Source organism: Seriola dumerili, unplaced genomic scaffold, assembly GCF_002260705.1.
Source record: "Seriola dumerili isolate Sdu_G_001 unplaced genomic scaffold, Sdu_1.0 BDQW01000478.1, whole genome shotgun sequence".
Taxonomy (NCBI): domain Eukaryota; kingdom Metazoa; phylum Chordata; class Actinopteri; order Carangiformes; family Carangidae; genus Seriola; species Seriola dumerili.
The window spans coordinates 6,022,490-6,041,693 of NW_019174733.1; the positions used below are offsets into that span (position 1 = coordinate 6,022,490).

General features: G+C 43.4%; 1 protein-coding gene across 1 annotated transcript; it reads right to left on the minus strand.

Moving 5' to 3' along the window:
• Positions 1–822: 822 nt before the first annotated feature.
• Positions 823–13,243, minus strand: tnfaip3 (TNF alpha induced protein 3). The gene is made up of 9 exons (XM_022763593.1): positions 13,056–13,243; positions 10,903–11,329; positions 6,704–6,894; positions 6,337–6,478; positions 5,786–5,956; positions 5,491–5,671; positions 4,370–5,367; positions 3,943–4,148; positions 823–3,724 (listed from the first exon to the last, which is right to left on the minus strand). The coding sequence occupies exons 2-9, from the start codon at positions 11,207–11,209 to the stop codon at positions 3,443–3,445; spliced, it is 2,478 nt and encodes an 825-aa protein (XP_022619314.1). The 5' UTR covers positions 11,210–11,329; positions 13,056–13,243; the 3' UTR covers positions 823–3,442.
• Positions 13,244–19,204: the final 5,961 nt, after the last annotated feature.

Genomic DNA, 19,204 nt, shown 5'->3' on the forward strand with positions numbered 1-19,204 from the left:
CACATCAGCTTACCAATCTGACTGTGGTAGGAGCCCACGTAAAAACCTGCAGTCCCATACTTGTTAAATGTCACCTCTGGCCATGTATACATTTTCTGGCCACATATGTATATATATGTATATATGTCACTGCTATATCCCCCCTTTCTCCAAACTCCCCCTCCCACTGAATGATCCACTCCTCCTGAGGGTGGGGGTTCTCTTTTCTTTTTCTTTTTTTCTAAAAGCACGACACTAACATAAGTCTGGAAAGAACTAAATAGAGAAAGAAAGCACCTAAGAAAAACATAATTTGAACTTTTTTTCGTATGGAAATGTGTAACAATGAGAAAAAGAAATAAGAACAACGGAGGTGGAGAGAAGAAAAAGAAAAGAAGAGCTATAACCCAGTTTAGCATTGGAAAATGGTGCACTCCGCCACATCTAACCAAGGCCTCAGTGATCAGTTTATCTGATGGCTTTTGCAGCACCCACTGTACTTCCTACACTGGTGATGGACTCGGTGCCAGTGGTGAGCAAATGCTTCTCAGCAAAAACAGATTTGGGCAATGCATGGCGTATAGCAGAGGAAGACAATGCTGTAATAAGAGTGCAATGTTGAATTCTGAAAGAGCTCACACAAACACTATATGTGCAAGCGCTTGTAGGAAAGCACACAACGTGGTTGTGTCGTATATTCCGTGACAGTGCAAGTGCGCACACACACACACACACACATTTCTCTCCTGCTTAACCAGCCGCGCGCACACACACACACACACACACACACACACACACACACACAGAACTACAGAGACAAGAACCACATTAGACAGATTTCAGATTTCTTAATAAAAATAATTCATTTCAGGACGACATATAAATAATTATTGAATCACACAATACAGATATTTTGATATGAATAAATACTTAACAAATAAAACCAGGCTTTTTTTCATACAATACCCTATTGTCGAAAGGTCACACAAAGAAACTTCCACACCGTTTGCATGTTTTGTTACACTTTCTGCTCATAAGCGAATGCTCTTCCTACTGTTGGAATGTCCCTAAGCGAGTCGGAGTACCATTCCTAAATGCCTCAGCAGCTTCGACAAGTCATGTGCAACTTATGTGATCATCTCTCAGTCAAACTCGGTCGGAGCCCCGAAATACTTGTTAAGGGGTCCTGATGAGCTGACCACAAATTGGCCTTTAAATTGATTAAGGTTTGTCTAGAGGTGATTAAAGCACACAGAGATCTACGTACAGGCCGTCAACACGTGGACTGGCCTGACAGCTTTAGATACAGTTGAATGAAAAGGCAGACCGAGAGCCTGTTTGTCTATGCTTTTCTAACTAGAGCCACAGATACACGTCTGCCAACTGCAGTGGAATTCTTCAGCAGAATTGTTATGGGAATAATCCACTTCATATCACATTTGAGTTAACATTTTATGCTTGAGGTTATCAATGCAGATAAATAGTTCTTCGCATTCAGCTAAAATAGACACTCATGGAAAGATGGTACCCATTTGTGGATTTTCAACATGGGGAGAGCTTGACAAGCTCTAATTTCCTGTTACACAGAACTGGAGATGTCTATCTGTGGCACTCTAGTTAGTACAGAATGGTCCAGGCTGGCCATTTTTAAGGAGGTAACAACAACTGTTTGGCGATTGATGGCACATGTATTTTTTTTTTTTTGGCAGAAATAAAACCAAATATATCAAAATACAATAAAAAATCCCCAAACAAATAAAAAAAATCAAAAAAACAAAACAGGAATGTCAGTTTTGCGTATTCCAGACGCACACATGCGCGCGTTGTGTGTGTGTGTTGGAGATGAGGCATCGGGTTGGAAGGTCCTACAATATGGACCAAGATCCATATTCACAAAAGCATTTTATAGGTGGGGGCACTGATCCAGGATCACTGATCAGGCCCCTCTGGTCCATAAAATTGTAATCACTACTTAAAGGCAAAACTTATCGAGGATCAGCCTCAATACTGTGCTGTTGTAGCAGCAGCACAAAACACATTCAGATAAACAAGATTAGCCAAAGCAGGCAATGGGATTGCTCTCTGAAGTTTTGAAATTGTCGCCTTGGCACATCCAGTGGGGTGGAGCAGAGAGGAATGAATTCTCTGTGGGTTTGTTTACCTGCACATCACCTCAGGCTGGGGTGGGGCGTGTACAATCTCACAGAGCTGTGTTTGCGTGTGTGTGCATATGTGTGTCATGTTCTCAGTTCTTTCCATAGTTGGCAATCCCCTTTTGACAGGACTGGAACTACTACATTTGTGTGGATTTGTGTAAGTATATGTGCGCATGTGTCTATGCGTTTCTAGGTGCTTAAGTGGTCAGTAAACAGGAAAACAACATCCAAGGCAACAGATCTGTTTTGGAGAAGGGGGGGGGGGGATAGAAAGAGAATGAGTCCTGTCTCTGCTGTGTTCTCTGCCCTCTGTCTGCTGACACTGCCAGCGTGTTGGCTACAATGGAGAGGCTTGTATTTCTGTACATGTAGCACCAAAACTAGCAGGGGCCTGCCCTGTCTGTCTCGCACTGTTCAGACGCATGGTCTGTTCTGACTTTTCATATCAAGCAAGTTCACAATGACAACTTCATGTAACTGATAAGTCATAATAATAAGGTTAATTTGCCTCAAAATATAAACTAACACTGCTATTGACTAATGGAAGAAAATCAATTCTTGATCATTCTACAATATTGATTGCAAGAGGCTTTTCTGGCAAATCTCTGTCTAAATGACTGATTTTGGAGAACTAAGCTAAACAGCGGTGAACACCATTTTATTTTATTTTCTAGCACTTCACTAGCTTTGCTTTGGCCCAGTTTGCCTCACTTCTGCTTACTACTTCCACAGATTTGTCGCTGGGCTTCCCCAACTGCTGCATCCCTCACTCTACAGAGCAAATGCTAGACAGACAGGCAGACAGATACACAGATTGGTTAAGACAGACAGACAGACGGGGGGTATAAATCCTTGGCTGTGGTCTAGAAAGCAATGTCAGATGCTTCTTGTTATGTCAACATACAATCATTTTGTCCGGCACGATTCACTACGTACCTCTAAATACATATTGTACACAAGAGTTAAGTCAGTTGCTCTGACATGTAGCCAAACCTCTCACCGTGTTAAGTGCACAGGGCACATCAGATGATAATAATTGCACAAAGAGGTATTCTGGAGGCCATGTCTACTGCGAACACACACACACACTCACTCCCCCCCACGTACACACATTCTCTCTTCACATTCTACATGGGGGGTTTGATTTTCAGGCCATAAGGTTACTAGTTAGTCACTAGCTAGTTAGTTAGTTGGTTAGTTAGTATCAGAGGTGCATTGACTGGCATGGGGCGCCCACAGCAGGGCAGCGGCTCTAGCGTGCTAGCGATGTGTCATCATCGTTGTTGCGTGCATGGGTACGTATGTGGTCAGCCGCGGTAAATCTGTTTGAAGTGGTCACACTCGTTGCAGTAGCCCTGTTTCTCTTGGTTGGCGTAGTGGTCGCAGCCCTGCGTCCGGCACCGCTGCTTGGACTTTTCCTTGGGCGCCTGCGCCCGCCTGCCCACCTCTCTGCCCTGGCCTCGTGTGTGGCACTCTGGGCAAAGGTCTGTGCAACCCGGAGACACATTACTGCAGCCACTCCGCCGGCACTGTGTCTGGGTCTGGGTCTGGGATTGCTGCGAAGATCTGGGTTTGGCTGCTCGGTCACGCTTTTTGTACAGAGAAAGAGAGGGAGAGCAAAGAGAAGGAGAAGAAATGTCAACGGTGCACCAGCAGGATATTGCAATTGTTGAAAAAGTAAGTGATAACAGAAAAAGAAACAAACACAAAGAAGACACTGGAAGAATAAGACACAAATAACAGATGAGAAAGGTGAAGAACAACACAGCAAAAGAGACGGAGTTAAGAAGCTGTGGCAGAGCCCTACCATGACTAGAGGAGGGGAGTGTGGTGTGCGATGTGCCACTTGGTTGAGCCGTGCGCTTTGCTCTTTGACATAGCACTTGTCGCAGTAGCCCTCCAACATTGCCTTGCCAACCGCACCACACCCAGGCCCACGACACCGCGAGGCGTTCTGGAAGCCTGCCTCCAAACCATGCCGGTTCTGGACCGGTGCAGGGGGAGGGGTCATGTCTGAAACAGACAGTGGCCAACGTAAGCAATGTCCCGTATGATTTTAAATTTGAGTTAAGAAAGACAGAAATCCAATTAAACTTTACATATCAACAATTCCTACAAAGCAAAAACAAAAACAAACTGACAAAGACTTTTTTTTTTTTTTAAATAACTTTAATTTCTATGTCTGAAAATCCTACAACATCATAGAAGTTTTCCTGTTTCATTTCAGGACTTACGGTGGTTGGTCTGATAGTCTACGTAGCAAATAGTGCAGAAACCCAACTTCTCTGGCGTCCCAAAGAACTGGCAACCAGATCTTTTACAAGGCCGGGCCAGAGGGGCCTGCCAGGCTGAGGTGTGCCCTGGGGTTAGGGTGAGGCATGGCCGCTCAGCGTCCCTGGCCTGGCTCCAAGCTGAAGACGAGGCCTCAGTTCTGGGGTTGCTCTGCTGTGGCTCTCCCCTCTCTGGAGCCTGCTGTCTCTGCATGCAGGGTGGACACAGGCCATTGAATATCCTGAACGCCTCCTGTCTACACATGCTGCAGCGTTCTGTCTCTGTCTCACAGCCCCCCCACTGGGTCCAGCCGGAACCCTGGGCCGGGTGAGGGACTACAGGCCCCCCATTGGGGCTTGGGAGTACTGTAGCAGCCGTTCCAGCTCCAGGGGGTCCATGGTTCTGCCTGGAGTTGAAGCAGCGCTCGCAAAGTCCATCATGTTCCACGCTAAGGGTAAAGACGCAGCCGGGTGTCTTGCACTTCATGGCATGAGTTTCACTGTACAGGCTGAGGCTGGGAGCAGTGGGTGGGGCTGAGCGGGGGCTGGATACCACCACCCCTCTCCCAGACGAGGAGGATGGGGGGCTCCCGCTTTGGGCTCCTCTAGAGCTCACCTCAGTCTCTGATCCCCCTATCACACCTACCCCACCTTGTACCCCTCCTCCCTTGGTCTGTACTACCCCTTCTATCCTTGCTCCTCCACCTGTAGTGGCCTGTCGCTTCTCAAAGCATTCGTGGCAATGAGGCTGCGTGTCCACAGAGACATAGAAGGTGCATCGTGGCGTGGCACAGCGGATCTCGATGAGGGAGAGCTGGGAGACAGAGAAGGGTGGTGGGCGTTGTGGCTGGGCGGCCCATGCCTGCTCCTTGTCCTCCTGCCAGCGCTGGTACTCATGGTTGACAAGCTGCAGGTAGTCCTCCATCAGGTTCATGTCTTCAGGGAGATTGCCTTCATCCAGCCTTAGGACAGAGATGTACAATGTGGTTCATGACTGCACTAAAACCATTAAACCATTTGAATCTTGTAACTGAGTCGCAACATGCAAAACTACGTCGGGGACCGAGCATATTGTCTGTAAGTACCTTGCAGCATTGATGATCCGTAGGACGTTGTGGCACAAGCCTATGACGGGGATCTCTATCAGTAACAGGTAGTCTTTGAGAAGTCTCTCTTTCTGCTGCTGTTCTTTCTCCATCAGGAAGTGAACCTTCAGCTCCTCAAAGTCCCCTCGTCCAGGGTTGATCAGCGGTACTGCTCGGATCTCTGGAAAATTCAGAGCACAAATCATAAAAACATGAGCAACCTCATACAAGGCCTTTGTCATTCTCTGTTTATTGTGTCAGCTGCATAAACACCGTCCCTCTTAGTTTTTCTTACCTGGACCACTGTCTTTGATGGTGATGAGGGGTGCAAAGTGCTGGGAGTCGTAGCCAAGTACTATTGGGTATTTGTAGCACTCTGTGGGCTGCCAGTGTAGCGGCAGATAAATCCCACCAACATTCAAAGGAGAGATGGAGGAGCCAGATTTCATACTCCTGACCACCTGGTCTGTTGGAAGAACAGCGATTTAAGATTTACTAGGGATTTAAAAAATAATTGTCCGAGAACAAGTTAAAGATGTTTTTAGTCCACATTTTATGAGACAAACTGTTTGATTGTTGGAAAATAGGGAAACTCTAATATGGTTTAAAACAAGTTTCTGCAAATTTACCCTGCATACGGTTCATAAAGTACAAAGGAGGTGATACAGTGAAATCAAACACCACGGAGACTTCAAAACAACTAACACAAAAATGTTGAGGCTCTGGTGGTTGAGTAGATACCTTCATCTTCTCTATCACTGAGAGACTTGTTGAAACAAGACCAGTGAGTCTTTGATGGCTAACAAAGAGCAGGAAACATCCTTTGTGATGATAAAAAGTGACTACCTGCGATAACGATGATGGGTCTGCGGAGAATGTTGGAGAGGATGAAGATGTGAATGTCCTCCAGAGAGTCAAACTGGAGGCCGTTGCTACTGGAGACCGGAGACGCCATCTTCACAATCTTTTCCCACTCCTCCTCCCAGTTCTTAAATGGAGCACACACAAACACACACACACACACACACACACACACAAACACACAAACACACACACGCACACACAAGGAGTTAGGATATAAACTTGTGCACACTTGTGTAATCAATTCAATTTTAGTAAAAGCTAGAACATACGTTGTGTTTTTTTTTAGCTAAGGCTTAATACAAAGTAAAGGAAAAGGCTTTTAACATGGGAAATCATTCCATCTTCATACCATGGTGGTGTATCGGAGTCCGGTCTGGGTGAACTCCTGGGACTGGAGCAGCTCTGCCTGGAAGCGAGCTCTAAAGACGCCAGTGTCTGTCTCTTTCAAAACACCATGGAGGGCTTTCCGAAGCACCAGGTCTGTGTCCTGAACGCCCAGCATGTACTGAGAGGCTGCATGGAGCAAACAGTTCCCATCTCCTATAGACACACACAGAAAAGGCAGGCAAACATATATGATGTTAGCACTTCAGGTAGTTTATTTTATAAATGGGATACAACCTTTTAAAACTGTGCAAGGGGTCATGCATGTGCACACACAAAAGCAGTGTGTACACAGCACACACATCAGACAACTGCAGGGTACACACACACACACACACACACACACACACACACACACACACACACACAAGCGTAACAAAAGTCTGGGGATTTCCAGGCCGTCGGGCTGGTTGTTGAGCTATCTGGTGTCTGGGCTATTATATGACCACACATACGTACAGTCGTACATCGTTACACACAACACCACACACACACACACACACACACACACACACACACACACACACACACACACACACACACACACACACACACACACACATTATAGACAAAGCTAATGTTTCTACACAGCTGGCCTGAGAAAAATGGCCCTTAATTTAGCTTAAATACGTTTTTTAAAAATGAAATATCCATGCTTTAAAACCTTAATCTGCCCAAAAAAATCTCAAACAATATATTATCTAGCTTCATGTCAAAGAAAACTACTTCTATGTATTCCAGAGGGATAAAGAGTTGGTTTCTCAAAAGGAATGTGTGTTAGAGAGCACGGCCAAATAAAAACCTTGGAATTTTATTTGGTCTCCTATAGCAGCACTGGGTCTTTTTCTCATTGTGAAACAGGAGAGCCCATGTTTGTCAATGTGTGTATTGCTTAAAAAATTAAAAAAAAAACCCTGTTGCCACACTAAACACAGGAATTTCCCTGCGCTAACTTCTGCCTTTTGTGCGTGTGTGCGCGTTCCCCTCCAGTGATCCCAACGCATCAGTGCTGCTCAGCTGCTCCTGGACTTTCCACAGGGGCGTGGCTTGGACAGGATGGAACGTTATCTTTTTAAGTACTGCTATCAACACGAGATAATATGTGCAGTTGCATGCACAAACCTATACAAATGCACAGTAATGTGCATATTCGACTCTATGATCTGTTTGCTGATTTTCACCTGGCAAAAGTTCACACGCACCTGAAGCATACACACCTTTCTCTGTAATAATACTGCTGCATCAAAAAGAAACTTTCAGAGCAAGATAAACCTAATATAAAGGTTGTTCACATTGCAAGAACTAATCTTTCTACAGGAAAAGTTAAGCTAAGAAAATGTTAACCTACACTACAAGGCTTCTAAAAGCCCATGATTAGTGTCATGCCACAGGCCAAACTATGATTGGATTTCTCAAAATAACATTAACTGTGGTGCAAGGTGACTGTAATGTGAGATACAGTTGTTTTCATTCAATCAAAAAGAACATCCCACTGTACTTTGAGAAAAAAATAACACATCTGCTTCTGTTTCAGCCTAGCTAGAGCTGTTGTTGCATTTCGGCGCTCTTGCATCACTCTCACCGAAAAAATAAAATGCATGGCTCTCTAGCGAGCGGAGGCATCCTCAACAGCACCTCATTCTCAACAAAGATACTGTACATTCGCGGGCGTACATAAATAGGCACAAACACCAAAACATACATGTGTAATTAGTTCCTCTTGTGCACAAAAACACACAGACTTTTGACCCTGAATTGAGCTGCCTGACGACTAAGAATGAAAGAGTGGGCTGCTGGTCCCATCAGTCTATATATAGACACTTCCTCTTTGGCAAGCTGGGACACTTCCTGAAAACACACGAGCGTAGGACCACACTCAATCCACATCTGTTTGCCATCCAGGTGATACAAGTTTGCAATATTGTGGTTTCCAATTGGGGTCTAGGTTTTTGTCACACATCATCCACTATTCTGTCTGAAAGCTATCTATTACAACAAGTCGAGTGTTTGGTGCCAAATAATGTGAATACTTCATTATGACAAGAAACCTGAAGTCTGTATTTATAAGGCAGAACACAGTGGCAGTGTGTGTGTGTGTGTGTGTGTCCTCTCTGATACTCCAGTATGCAGAGTCAGTGTTATGTTGCTGAACAAATCCCGCCTGTTGGGGACACATGACAGACATGGGATGCTGTTCGGGAAAAACCCACGGATGAGTTCTAGACATTCAAGACAGAAGACACACTGAATTTCAATAATAATTTCTTCAGTGGATGGAAAAGTTGCACAAAACAGGAAAACAGATATGACCATGTTATTTTAATTGCGAGGAAATAAACATTTAACAAGGATGTTTTGCTCTTTTTAATTTCTCAGTCTAGCCTCAGATATTGGGAATAGAAGATATGGGAATTGAAAAGAATTGAGAGGTTTTGATCTTTTCTAAATCACATAAAGACCTGAGAAAAATACTTTGGGTCAACGAGTAAATTTTAGTCCCAGACGATGTGGAGACTGATCTTGTACCAATTTTATGATTCTGAGAAGCTTGATTAATATGACCTGCTCTGACTAGACGTTCAGTGATGGACTTCTCCTCTCTCACGTTCTCTGTGTGTATGTGTGTGTCTGCTGAGCTCCAATGACTCAGCAGCAGTCAGTCAGTCAGTCCTCTGTATGTGTGTCTGTGTGTTGTCCGTCCTCTGCTCAAAGTCACATCTGGGTCCTTCAGAGTTAGACACTCTGGCTCTACATTCTGTCTCATCTTTCTGACATCATCTTTGCAAGCCAGGAAATTCCATCCAGGTTACTGGCAGCAGAAGTCAGTCAGAGTTTGTCATCAATTCAGGGGTCTTTTTCTAAAGGGGAACAATGGGTTCCACTAACTACTTTAGTGATTACTAACTTCAGAATTGGCAGGGCTTCTCGCAAAGAGTTTCACTATTTCTGAAAAACGAGCATGGTGACATGACACGAAACATCACGTACGTTCCTCATCCATCCAGTAACCGTTCAAAGAAAATACTGGCATGAGATCCATACAGGGATTTCTAACTGCTAAGTGTTAATTGCTTCCTGTAAGAAAGAAAGAGACTATTTCCTCTGGAAACTCACATGTTTAATACAAACTCAACACTGCTTGATTTCCGCTTCCTACTTCTGTTGTGAATGCTATGGTTTCCCTTCAAAAATTGTTTTTTCCTCTTACCTAAAAATAGACCTACACACCACGTGTTTAAGTTCATGCAATATAAATAAAAAGGCCAACAGAAACAATGACACACAGTTGGTCATAGTTGGGTTTGGTCACATTTGATTATACAAGGCCTGTTGAGCTGTGACACATCTAATAGTCACAAAGACAGAGACGTAAACCTACATCAGTTGGTCAGGTGGGGAACTTAAGGTGAATTTTTTCTTTTATGATGTTTTAAGATCCACTGACATTCACACTCCTTACACGCCTACACAGAAAAAGAGGGGACATACCCCAAAGGTTGTAAATGAAAAACTGTGGAAATACTGGGTCTGAAACATCATCAACAGTAAATAACAGTCCAGCATGTGACGACAGAGAATTTCCCAGTACAGAGCTATGATCAGAAGTAATCAGGCCTATGTCTGAATGTTTAACTACCCTGGGATGTTCCCGTGTTACAACATCCACGTAACAGAAAACATGACTTAGCAATGGGCTGACTGAACTTAGAGTAAAACCAAGGGGGCTGCTAAATGAATGTATGTGAAAGCGGAACCTGTGTCCCTCAATTGCTGTCATTTACAGTAACCCGGCTTGTGAGTAATGACATCTCAGAATTTACATATCCAAAAGCTCTGGCTCATAAACTCACGCCTCCTCTCTATCATAGAAAATGAAACAAAAGCAAAACACATCCTCCCCCCCTTGAGCAATGAACATCATCACTACAATTCCTGAAATCAAGGAAAAAAAGTTTGGCATCAGCTCTGTGACCAACTGTTGAATCTGTTGAACTTTGCATTAAATATCACCAAAACCTGCTGCTCCAAAATCCACAATTTAGACCTTGAAAACTAAAATGCTCACAACTTTATGAATCTTCACCCACAAGTAGAAAAATCATAGAAACCTGGTTTACAGTAGACTCCAGTACAATTCCTAAACATCAGTGAAATCTTTCTTACCATTGGTACGTAAAGGCACCATCTTCTTCACCTCCCGACACCAGTTGAGCTTCTTCTCCTGCTCCAATGAGGCCTGCATGGCTCGGTCCAGGATGGCGGCCTGCACCACCTCCCTGAAGGCCTGTGGGAAGTGGTTCATGGCGATCATCTCCAGAGTGTACCTGTGCATACCCCGCAGGTGGTGCATCAGGCCGCCGCTGGCAGCCGGCTTCACCACGTCGTTGGGCACTCGCTGACGGATCTTCACCGCCTTCAGCAGGTTGGAGACAAACAGGAATTTGGGGAGGAAGTTCTGACCCTGCGACATGGTGGATGGGTGGCCAGGTGGATGGAAGGGGGGGAGGAAGAGGAACGAGGAGAAGGAAAGGAGGAGGAGGAGGAGGAGGAGGAGGAGGGACCAACTGCCGATGACCAAACAACGTGGAAACTGGATGGAGAGAAGTGGAGCAAGGGAGTGGATATGTTATTTTCACTGTAAGGTACAGTAGAAATGAATAGAACAGACTGGTGGGACTGGTGGGAAATTTTCATTGGAGATTCCCCTTCCTTATTAAATGAGGTTTCAGACACAACTTAATTTACAGTTTGTTCGGGAAATCACCCAAAACACAGGATCATCCCACTGTGGAGGCTGGGGCTTTTTCACTGGAGATTCTGGTGGGCCAAATAGAATAAAGTACACAAAGAACCCTTTGTATCCTTGTTTGTTCTTTTAATTCTCTTTTTCATCTTGATGGGTTTTGAGAGTTTCCCCCCAACAGGGCATCCCAGTGTCCCACTGAGCTCAAAGCCTTCCAACAATAAATTGGTGTTTTCCAGACTTCGACTGAAGGCCACCCAGGGCTTCCCAGGCTGCTGGGAAGGTCACACTGACTGCCCCAAGGCCTCGTCCCTCGCCCACACCTTTCTCTAGAGGGCAAAACTGTCGGCCTGCATTAAGTCTTTGTTCAAAACATGGGGTAAGTCCGGGAAATGTTCGAAAAATTTCGATACCTGTGCCAGCACAAATACCATACAATATTGTTTTCCATAGCATACCTTGAGGAAGATAAACATTTCTTTTTTCCATCAAACAAAAATATGTAAATCTCCCAGTAAATCATTTCATGTTGTCTGAACATAAGGAGCTATAAAGGTATTTCACCTGATTAAAATACGACCTAAAGTTTGCAAAGTTTTCTGATTTTAATTTGAAAATTTCAGTTTGAAGGATAAATAAAAAAGGCTAAGAATATGACTAATCATTTGATGCCAGTACTTAAAAAGGTATTAAGGTTCAATGTCCAGCCTGATATTAGAAGTATAGTGGAAAAGCAGAGTGACTGATTAAGTGTGACACTCTTTTAAAAAGGTTATAAGGGAATATTTCAGCCTCAATGAAGAGCGATCTGGCACATTTTCAGCTCACAGGAAGTAGAAAGTGATGGTCAGCAAGTACGGCCTGGAGTTTTGCTGACTTTTTAACTTGCAACAACATCCTCAAGGCAACCACGTAGACGCTTCCAGTCAGTGGACACTGCTTAAGTTCCCAATTGCAACACCTGAATATTTAGCTTACAGTGGCCTCTGTGCCTTTACTACTCAAGCAGCAGCAGGTGCAACAACAGACTAGGCCATGCTAAAGGGCTACTCAGTCACATGAGGAACATGACAACAGACACCTGGATGTCAGTGAGCGCGTTGACACCAGTCATTAATCGCTGTTTGGTGTGTTGGCACCGCTCAAAGACTTTCAGCAGACAGACAGTTGCACAGAGGTGGACGCTGCGGTTTAGGATGGCTGGCTACACAAAAACACAATAACAGGAGACTTTGCTGACGTTAAAGGCTTACGTAATTCCAATGACAACTACCTTTGAAACAATGTAGCGTTGAATCGCGTCTCACACCGCGGGTATTGACACAGTGCAGCGGCGCCGATGCCACATTTCGGCTGTTTAAATGCCCAGTAATCCGCTCGAGGGTGACGTCTTTGTAAACAATGGCTGTCAAAGCCACTGTCGTGAGCAGGCTTCAAGCTTCCTCCATGTCCCCAGAAACACGACCATACATTACTCAAGGCCCAGACGTGTTGTACAAGCCAAGTCTCACCCCCTTTGGAAAGAAACGTTGTCCACATGGGGAGGCACGGGGATGGAGGACGGGTGTCTTACCTGTGTAATATGTCGGGGTAATAACAAAGCCCTCCCGGATGCTCAGGCTAGTCCTCTCTCAGCCACTTCACTCAGCCTCACCGCAGCGGTCCTCGGCGCCATTCAACCTTCTCTTTCCTTCACTACCAGATCTATTTTAGAGCCCTCGCAGCTTGCGAAGCCTTTCAAAAGAGTACACACTAACGTTACGTGTACTAACGTTAGTTTTTCTAAAAAAAAAAAAAAAAAAAAAAAAAGGAAACAGCCCGAGTCAAGGGGATTTCCACACGGGGACTTTCCGTCCACCCATTTTCCTCTCTCTCTCTCTCTCTCTCTCTCTCTCTCTCTCTCTCTCTCTCACTCTCTCTCTCTCTCTCTCTCTCTCTCTCTCTCTCTCAGTCACAACCCGGAGTTACAGCTCACCGCCGCCAGGGGGCGTCTCTATCTGTCTGAGTCAATACTGAAAAGCAATTCCCACCTACTGTGCACAAAGGAGCGCCACTGAGGGAGACAGACAGGTCGCGTCATATTCCATTTCATGAGACAGCCTTAGAAATAAATCATTAGCCTGCAGCGAGACCAGCCTCAGCAAATGAGTAAGGGAAACGAAAGACAAACTCATCACTTGAGTATAAGTAGACTTTGACTCGCCGATGTATGCGTGTGTGCATTTATTTATGTAGGCTATTTGTGTTTGGATGAGTATAGGTATTGCAATGATGATGTGATACTGTTCTGACTGTCAGGAAATTATGTTGTAAAACAGACTTTCTTGTGCTCAGAGAGACTTGATGTCTTGCTCAAGGACACTTCAGAAGCAGATCTGTGCTACCATGGCGGGTTGCAGAGGTGCATGATTCATTCAGCTCATCTGCTTCTCCGTCTCTTTCTTTCAGTACTTGGTGAGATAGTTTATTATACCATTTATAGTTTAATGCACATTCAAGTGCAGTAAGTTGGTTATGTTATTTATTTTTTTCATCTGCATTGAAGTTCTCAGCCAACCAAAAGTAAAAAAAAAAAAAATACAGTTGCAGCAGTGAAAATAACATAACTTCTTACATACAACATTACATTCCAAACACCACCTTTGTCTCATGTGCAGTCTACAAATAAAAATATGTTCCCTTCTTCTTCCTAAAAAACAACAAAACAACAAAAAGGTCTAATTATATAATCAGTATTAATTCATGAAACTGAGTTTGTCTTCAATCTCTCCTAAATCAGATTAAACCAACTGCCTCCATAGCTAATTGAAATGTACTTGAACGTGACTAGACACACAGAAACCTTTGACTCCTCTGCTTCACATATGGCTCTACAAGTTAGTTGTTTTTCTTAATTTATTTTTGTACCAAACATTGACAGACCTCATCATCTTCCCTCATACATACTAAACAAGAAGGCACAGCATATGTCACCCGACATCCAGCCTGACTGTGGCTGTCAGAGAAGTTAAGACACTTAAACTCTGCATGTGTCAAATCACAAGTACCTTTGTACACCTGCAGTTATGGTGGTTAACAAGCTGTTTTATCAGTGGCTGAGTGTGTCAAAGTACACCAACTGTTTTCTGCGGTCTACCAATATAGAAGCTACAGTAGAAGAGCTGTCACAACTCTGTTTTTGTTCCAACTGTCACAATCGACTTGCTGGTGTTGCACATGTGAGCATGATCGGTGAGATTGAAAGGCATGATGCATTTAGTTCAACAATTTGCTTGGATGTAGAATTGTGTGTGTGTGTGTGTGTGTGGGTGTGTGTAGAGACAGAGAGAGAGAAAGGTCAGTGTTGGCCTATATAGATTATTCATGCTTGTGCCCATAGTTCCCACACATTTTAAAATGTATTGGCTGCAACAAGTTATTTTCATTATTTTCATTAGTTTTCAATTCATCATTTAGCCATAAAATTCCACAAAAGTTAAAAATGCCCACGACAAGTTCCCAGTGCCAAAGTCTTCAGATTGTTCTTTATTTGTCTGACCAATAGCCTAAAATCCCAAAGTTTTCAATGATATTAAACAGAGTTAAGCAGCAAAGCTTCCCCTCTGCATCTGGAAACACTATTTGGTATTTTGCTTGACGAAGGACTATCACTGTTCACTATCACAGTTTTTGTCAATAATGTTTTTCCTCAGTTGACTGATAGATTAATCAATTAATCGATTTATCTTTTTATTGCTAAGAATGCTGCCATGACACACAGCACATTTCACATCATCTTTATTTTTAAAAAGCCTAACAGTAATTCAAAGCAGCTTTTCCGAGAATCTGTCCTCCAGATGTTTGATATACAAAGTGGAAAGTCATCCTAACTGTGAAGTAAAACGTCACTGTGGACAGGTTCCCAGATTTACCAGTGCCAGGGCAAAAATTTTTATCTTATCTATACCTGTTGTTATCTAACTAAAGCAGACAAACCCCTGTGCTGATTCACTCCTCGCTTTCTATTTTCTTTTCCTTTCCCTGTGGGAAGACTCCTTGTTCCGTGTTGTGCCCAAAACACTGAAAACCACAGTTGCTTTCCCACCTACTCATGTGGGGAACAGAAACTCTGAGAATCACCTGACCGCATGGATTCTTGTGGAATGAGTTCATTGAGTCGGCCTCACCTTTAACGTTCCAAATGGGCACGATGGCCTTGCCCCAAAGTTGACATTAGACATACACATCAGTCCGAACAAATACAATGCCACCTTTCCTGATTTCAGAAATGCCCGATGACTCAGCGTTTGATAAATTCCTGAGACACTTGAAAAATGCTCTATTATAATTAATGCTGATGATTGAACTTTTTACAGGTTCCTTGCGGGATCACATGCTGGCTGACTCACAGGTTAGGATAATCAATACTAGCTGGTTGTGGAAGCGGTGAGAGCAAAACGCCACAGTCATCAGCACATGGGAAACCCCCGAATAGTACAATGGCCCACTTCGTTGTTCCAAATCACCAGGTGGTTCAATATGAGCAATATTATTAGTTCCTTGCTGTCCAAATCTTTCACAGCATTACCGTACATGGGATGATCAGATCCAACGCTTGCTGAGAAGAGTGTAAAAAAAAAAATCACCCCTGGATTATTTCTGAGTGTGAAAGAATCTCTTAAGAATCCCCCCAAATGTATCGATGAAGTTGAACTTTCCACTAATTAGTGTAGTTATAGTCATGCAACTCAAGGCTTTGGCACTGTGAATTTCCTCATAAATTCAGTCTGGAAAGATAAAACAAAAAAGATTTAAGTGTAGTATAATTTCTTAAAAACTGTCTACTCAAATTTGAATGTCACATCTTTCCTTTACACACAGCAAAACATCCTTTGACATGTCACTATGTCTGGTTTGTTACACTTGTTACTGTAGCACAAATGAAAATCCTCATTTTTATTTAATCAGCATAACTATTGTGCAGTGGTGGAATGTAGCCAAGTACATGAATGTAAAGTACTGTGAGTACTGAGAGGAAAATATTCTTTATTTTCACTTCACTACATGTATTTAACAGCAGTAGTTATTTTACAAATTAGACTTTCACACAGAAAACATATAAGCTCAAAGGGGGCAAATAGGAAGCATTGTTCAAAATAGAAAAGATAAAAGTTCTCACGATGCAGTTGAAGTTGGCTCAGTGTGGTTCTGCCATTTTTACCTTAGATACCCGCCTCCTCCACTGCTAATTTGAAAGCACCGTGCTATTTACATATCCTGTTGTGCTGGTAAATATGGTTTGACAACAACTGTTTTTAACTTTCTTTTTTAATAAACCTGAACTTTGATACTTTGATTCTCATAAATAGGAGGCTATCATGACTTGATGTCTGAAAGTGCTTTTGATGATGTGATCCCGTCTTCAATCAAAAACATGAGCAATAATAATTGCTAATAATTGGCTAATAAAACACCTCATATTAGAGAGTTGGCAAAGAAGCCGGTCCTCAGTCACATTGATGTCATCTGACTGATTTATGTAAAGGAAGCAGAGGTCACAGGCAAGATGTTCGGAAACATGCTAAAACATGAGTTGAGTCTGACTCACTGGGGCTTTGACTGATCATAACCTTCACAATGTAAAAAAAAAAAAAAAAAAAAAAAAAGGGACAGCAGCTTTGGCTCCTGAGTGGCAGCTCTCTACTACAACACTTTGTACAGCACATACAGATCCTGTGCTTGAATCCAGCATGGACCTTCCACATGTCGTCTTCTTCATCTTCTCCCAGTGTTTTCTGTTTCTCTCTCTTTACTGTGCAAAGCAAAACATAATCAAAAACATGTCTAAGCTTTAAATAAGCTGCTGCAGTCTACTTTGTGCTCTATATGAAAAGTGCATATATACACAGCATATTCTCCTCCTCTATTTAAAATGCACAGGACAACTGGAACTGAGGTTTATGATGATCACAAACATATTACACGACTGTCTACTACTAATCCAGGTACTTTACATTAATATATATAAGCCTCATAATACGCACCTATGTACATCCTCCAGAGTCATATGTCTCTCGTGTTCTGACAGTGTGGCCCGTCCCTCAGAGTGACTTCTGAACCCAGATCGTTCCATCAGAGCCCCAGAAGCCTCGGGGCCCTGTCCCGGTATGAGGTGGCAGAACAGTGGGGAGAACCCTGGGGAGAACTGTGAAGGGGAACATCTCAATGTTCTTATGGCTCTTCTCAGTGGAAAGCACCTCGGAGGCGGATCGAAACCAACCCTCAATCACTTGACACAGCTTTGTGTAGGGGTGACATTCACTTCACATTGTTTCATTGTCATATATCTCTTTTTTTTTTGGGCCACTACTCGACAGACACCTCTGAAAGGTCAAGTTAACCTGGAGAGAGGAAGCGGTGTGGGTTGGATAGGTCGGAGGATGAAAGACCCAAAGAAGCTAATTTCCTGATCAAGCCTGACCTCTACTGGCAGTAATGTAGAAGCACATATAAAAAAAAGCAAACACTGACCTAGACTGTGATGATCTCCAGTGGTGGAAAGAAACAAAGTACATTTACTCAAATTCTGTACCTGAGTATGATTTTGAGGTGTATTTTCTTCACTGGAGTTTGCTGAAGATCTCTGCTTTATTTCACCAAGCTAAGAACCTGCTGCTGCTGCTGATTTGCATCATGAGTGGTATTAGCTCTTGATTGGCAACGTCATGAAGCTGCCATCTGCTGGCTGTTGTACTGCTCTCCTGCAGCTCTACTTGCGTTTTAGTGCCCACTGGCTGCTTGTTTCTGCTGTTCTGTAAATATTCATATCTGAGTATCAGGAGTGATCTGAGCTGAATTGGCTTTGCAGTGTATTTCCTTTCTGGTTGTGCCCTCTCCACCCCCCTCCCATTCTGTATCTCTATAATTTATAGTTGCTACATGGGCGACAGGCTTGAACATGTGAATCCGCACAGGGCATAATGGAGCAGCGGTTTTCTGCCCCGTGATTTTATGTAAAGTAAAATGAGACATGACACAGCACGAACATGTATAATGGGTGAAACGAAGTACAGTCAGTTAGTTTGGCCTGGAGGAAAGCACTGATCAAATTTTTACCTTACTTTTTTATTTCCTTCCCTTTCCAAACCCTCTCTGCTTTCAGTCATTTACTTCTCCTCACCCTCTGTCCCCCTTTCCCGTTCACTGTATTCCTCACCCTTGTGTCATTTTCTCCTCTCCCTCCCTTCCACTCTCACAGAGAAACCAGGGCTTTCCAGGACTTGCTAAACATGTCTGATACTCAGACCTTTCCCAGGGTGTGGCTCTCTGGGTGTGTACGAGTCATAATTCATGACTCACATCTGGGGATCTGTGTGTTATTATCTTTTACGTTCCTCTATATGTGTGTGTGTGGTGACGATCCCTGAGACTTGAGTGTGAGTAAGGAGCACTGAGAGATGAACATTGTTTATGGTACAGATACATGTTTTTGTTTGTTTGTCTGATGCTTCAGCTCTTTCAGTTTGAAATAAGATAAGGCACACTATATAAAAGTGCTCAAGTGTTAGCAGGAAGTAGGTTTACATCAGTATAGAAAGTACTGCGTCAGCGATATAGCACTTTTAACACATAATGTCCAGACACCAAAAATAACTGGACACATAGACATGAAGTCAAACGACAAGTCTTTGACCAGTATAGGCCGTATATATATATATATATATCGTATGTTTAGGATCATTG

Coding starts and splice junctions, on each gene's coding strand:
- tnfaip3 (XM_022763593.1), bottom strand. CDS start 11,209: ATGTCGCAGGGTCAGAACTTCCTCCCCAAATTCCTGTTTGTCTCCAAC. Junction 5,672..5,785: donor CATCAAAGACAGTGGTCCAG/GTAAGAAAAACT, acceptor TGAATTTTCCAG/AGATCCGAGCAGTACCGCTG. Junction 3,725..3,942: donor ACTCCCCTCCTCTAGTCATG/GTAGGGCTCTGC, acceptor CTGTACAAAAAG/CGTGACCGAGCAGCCAAACC.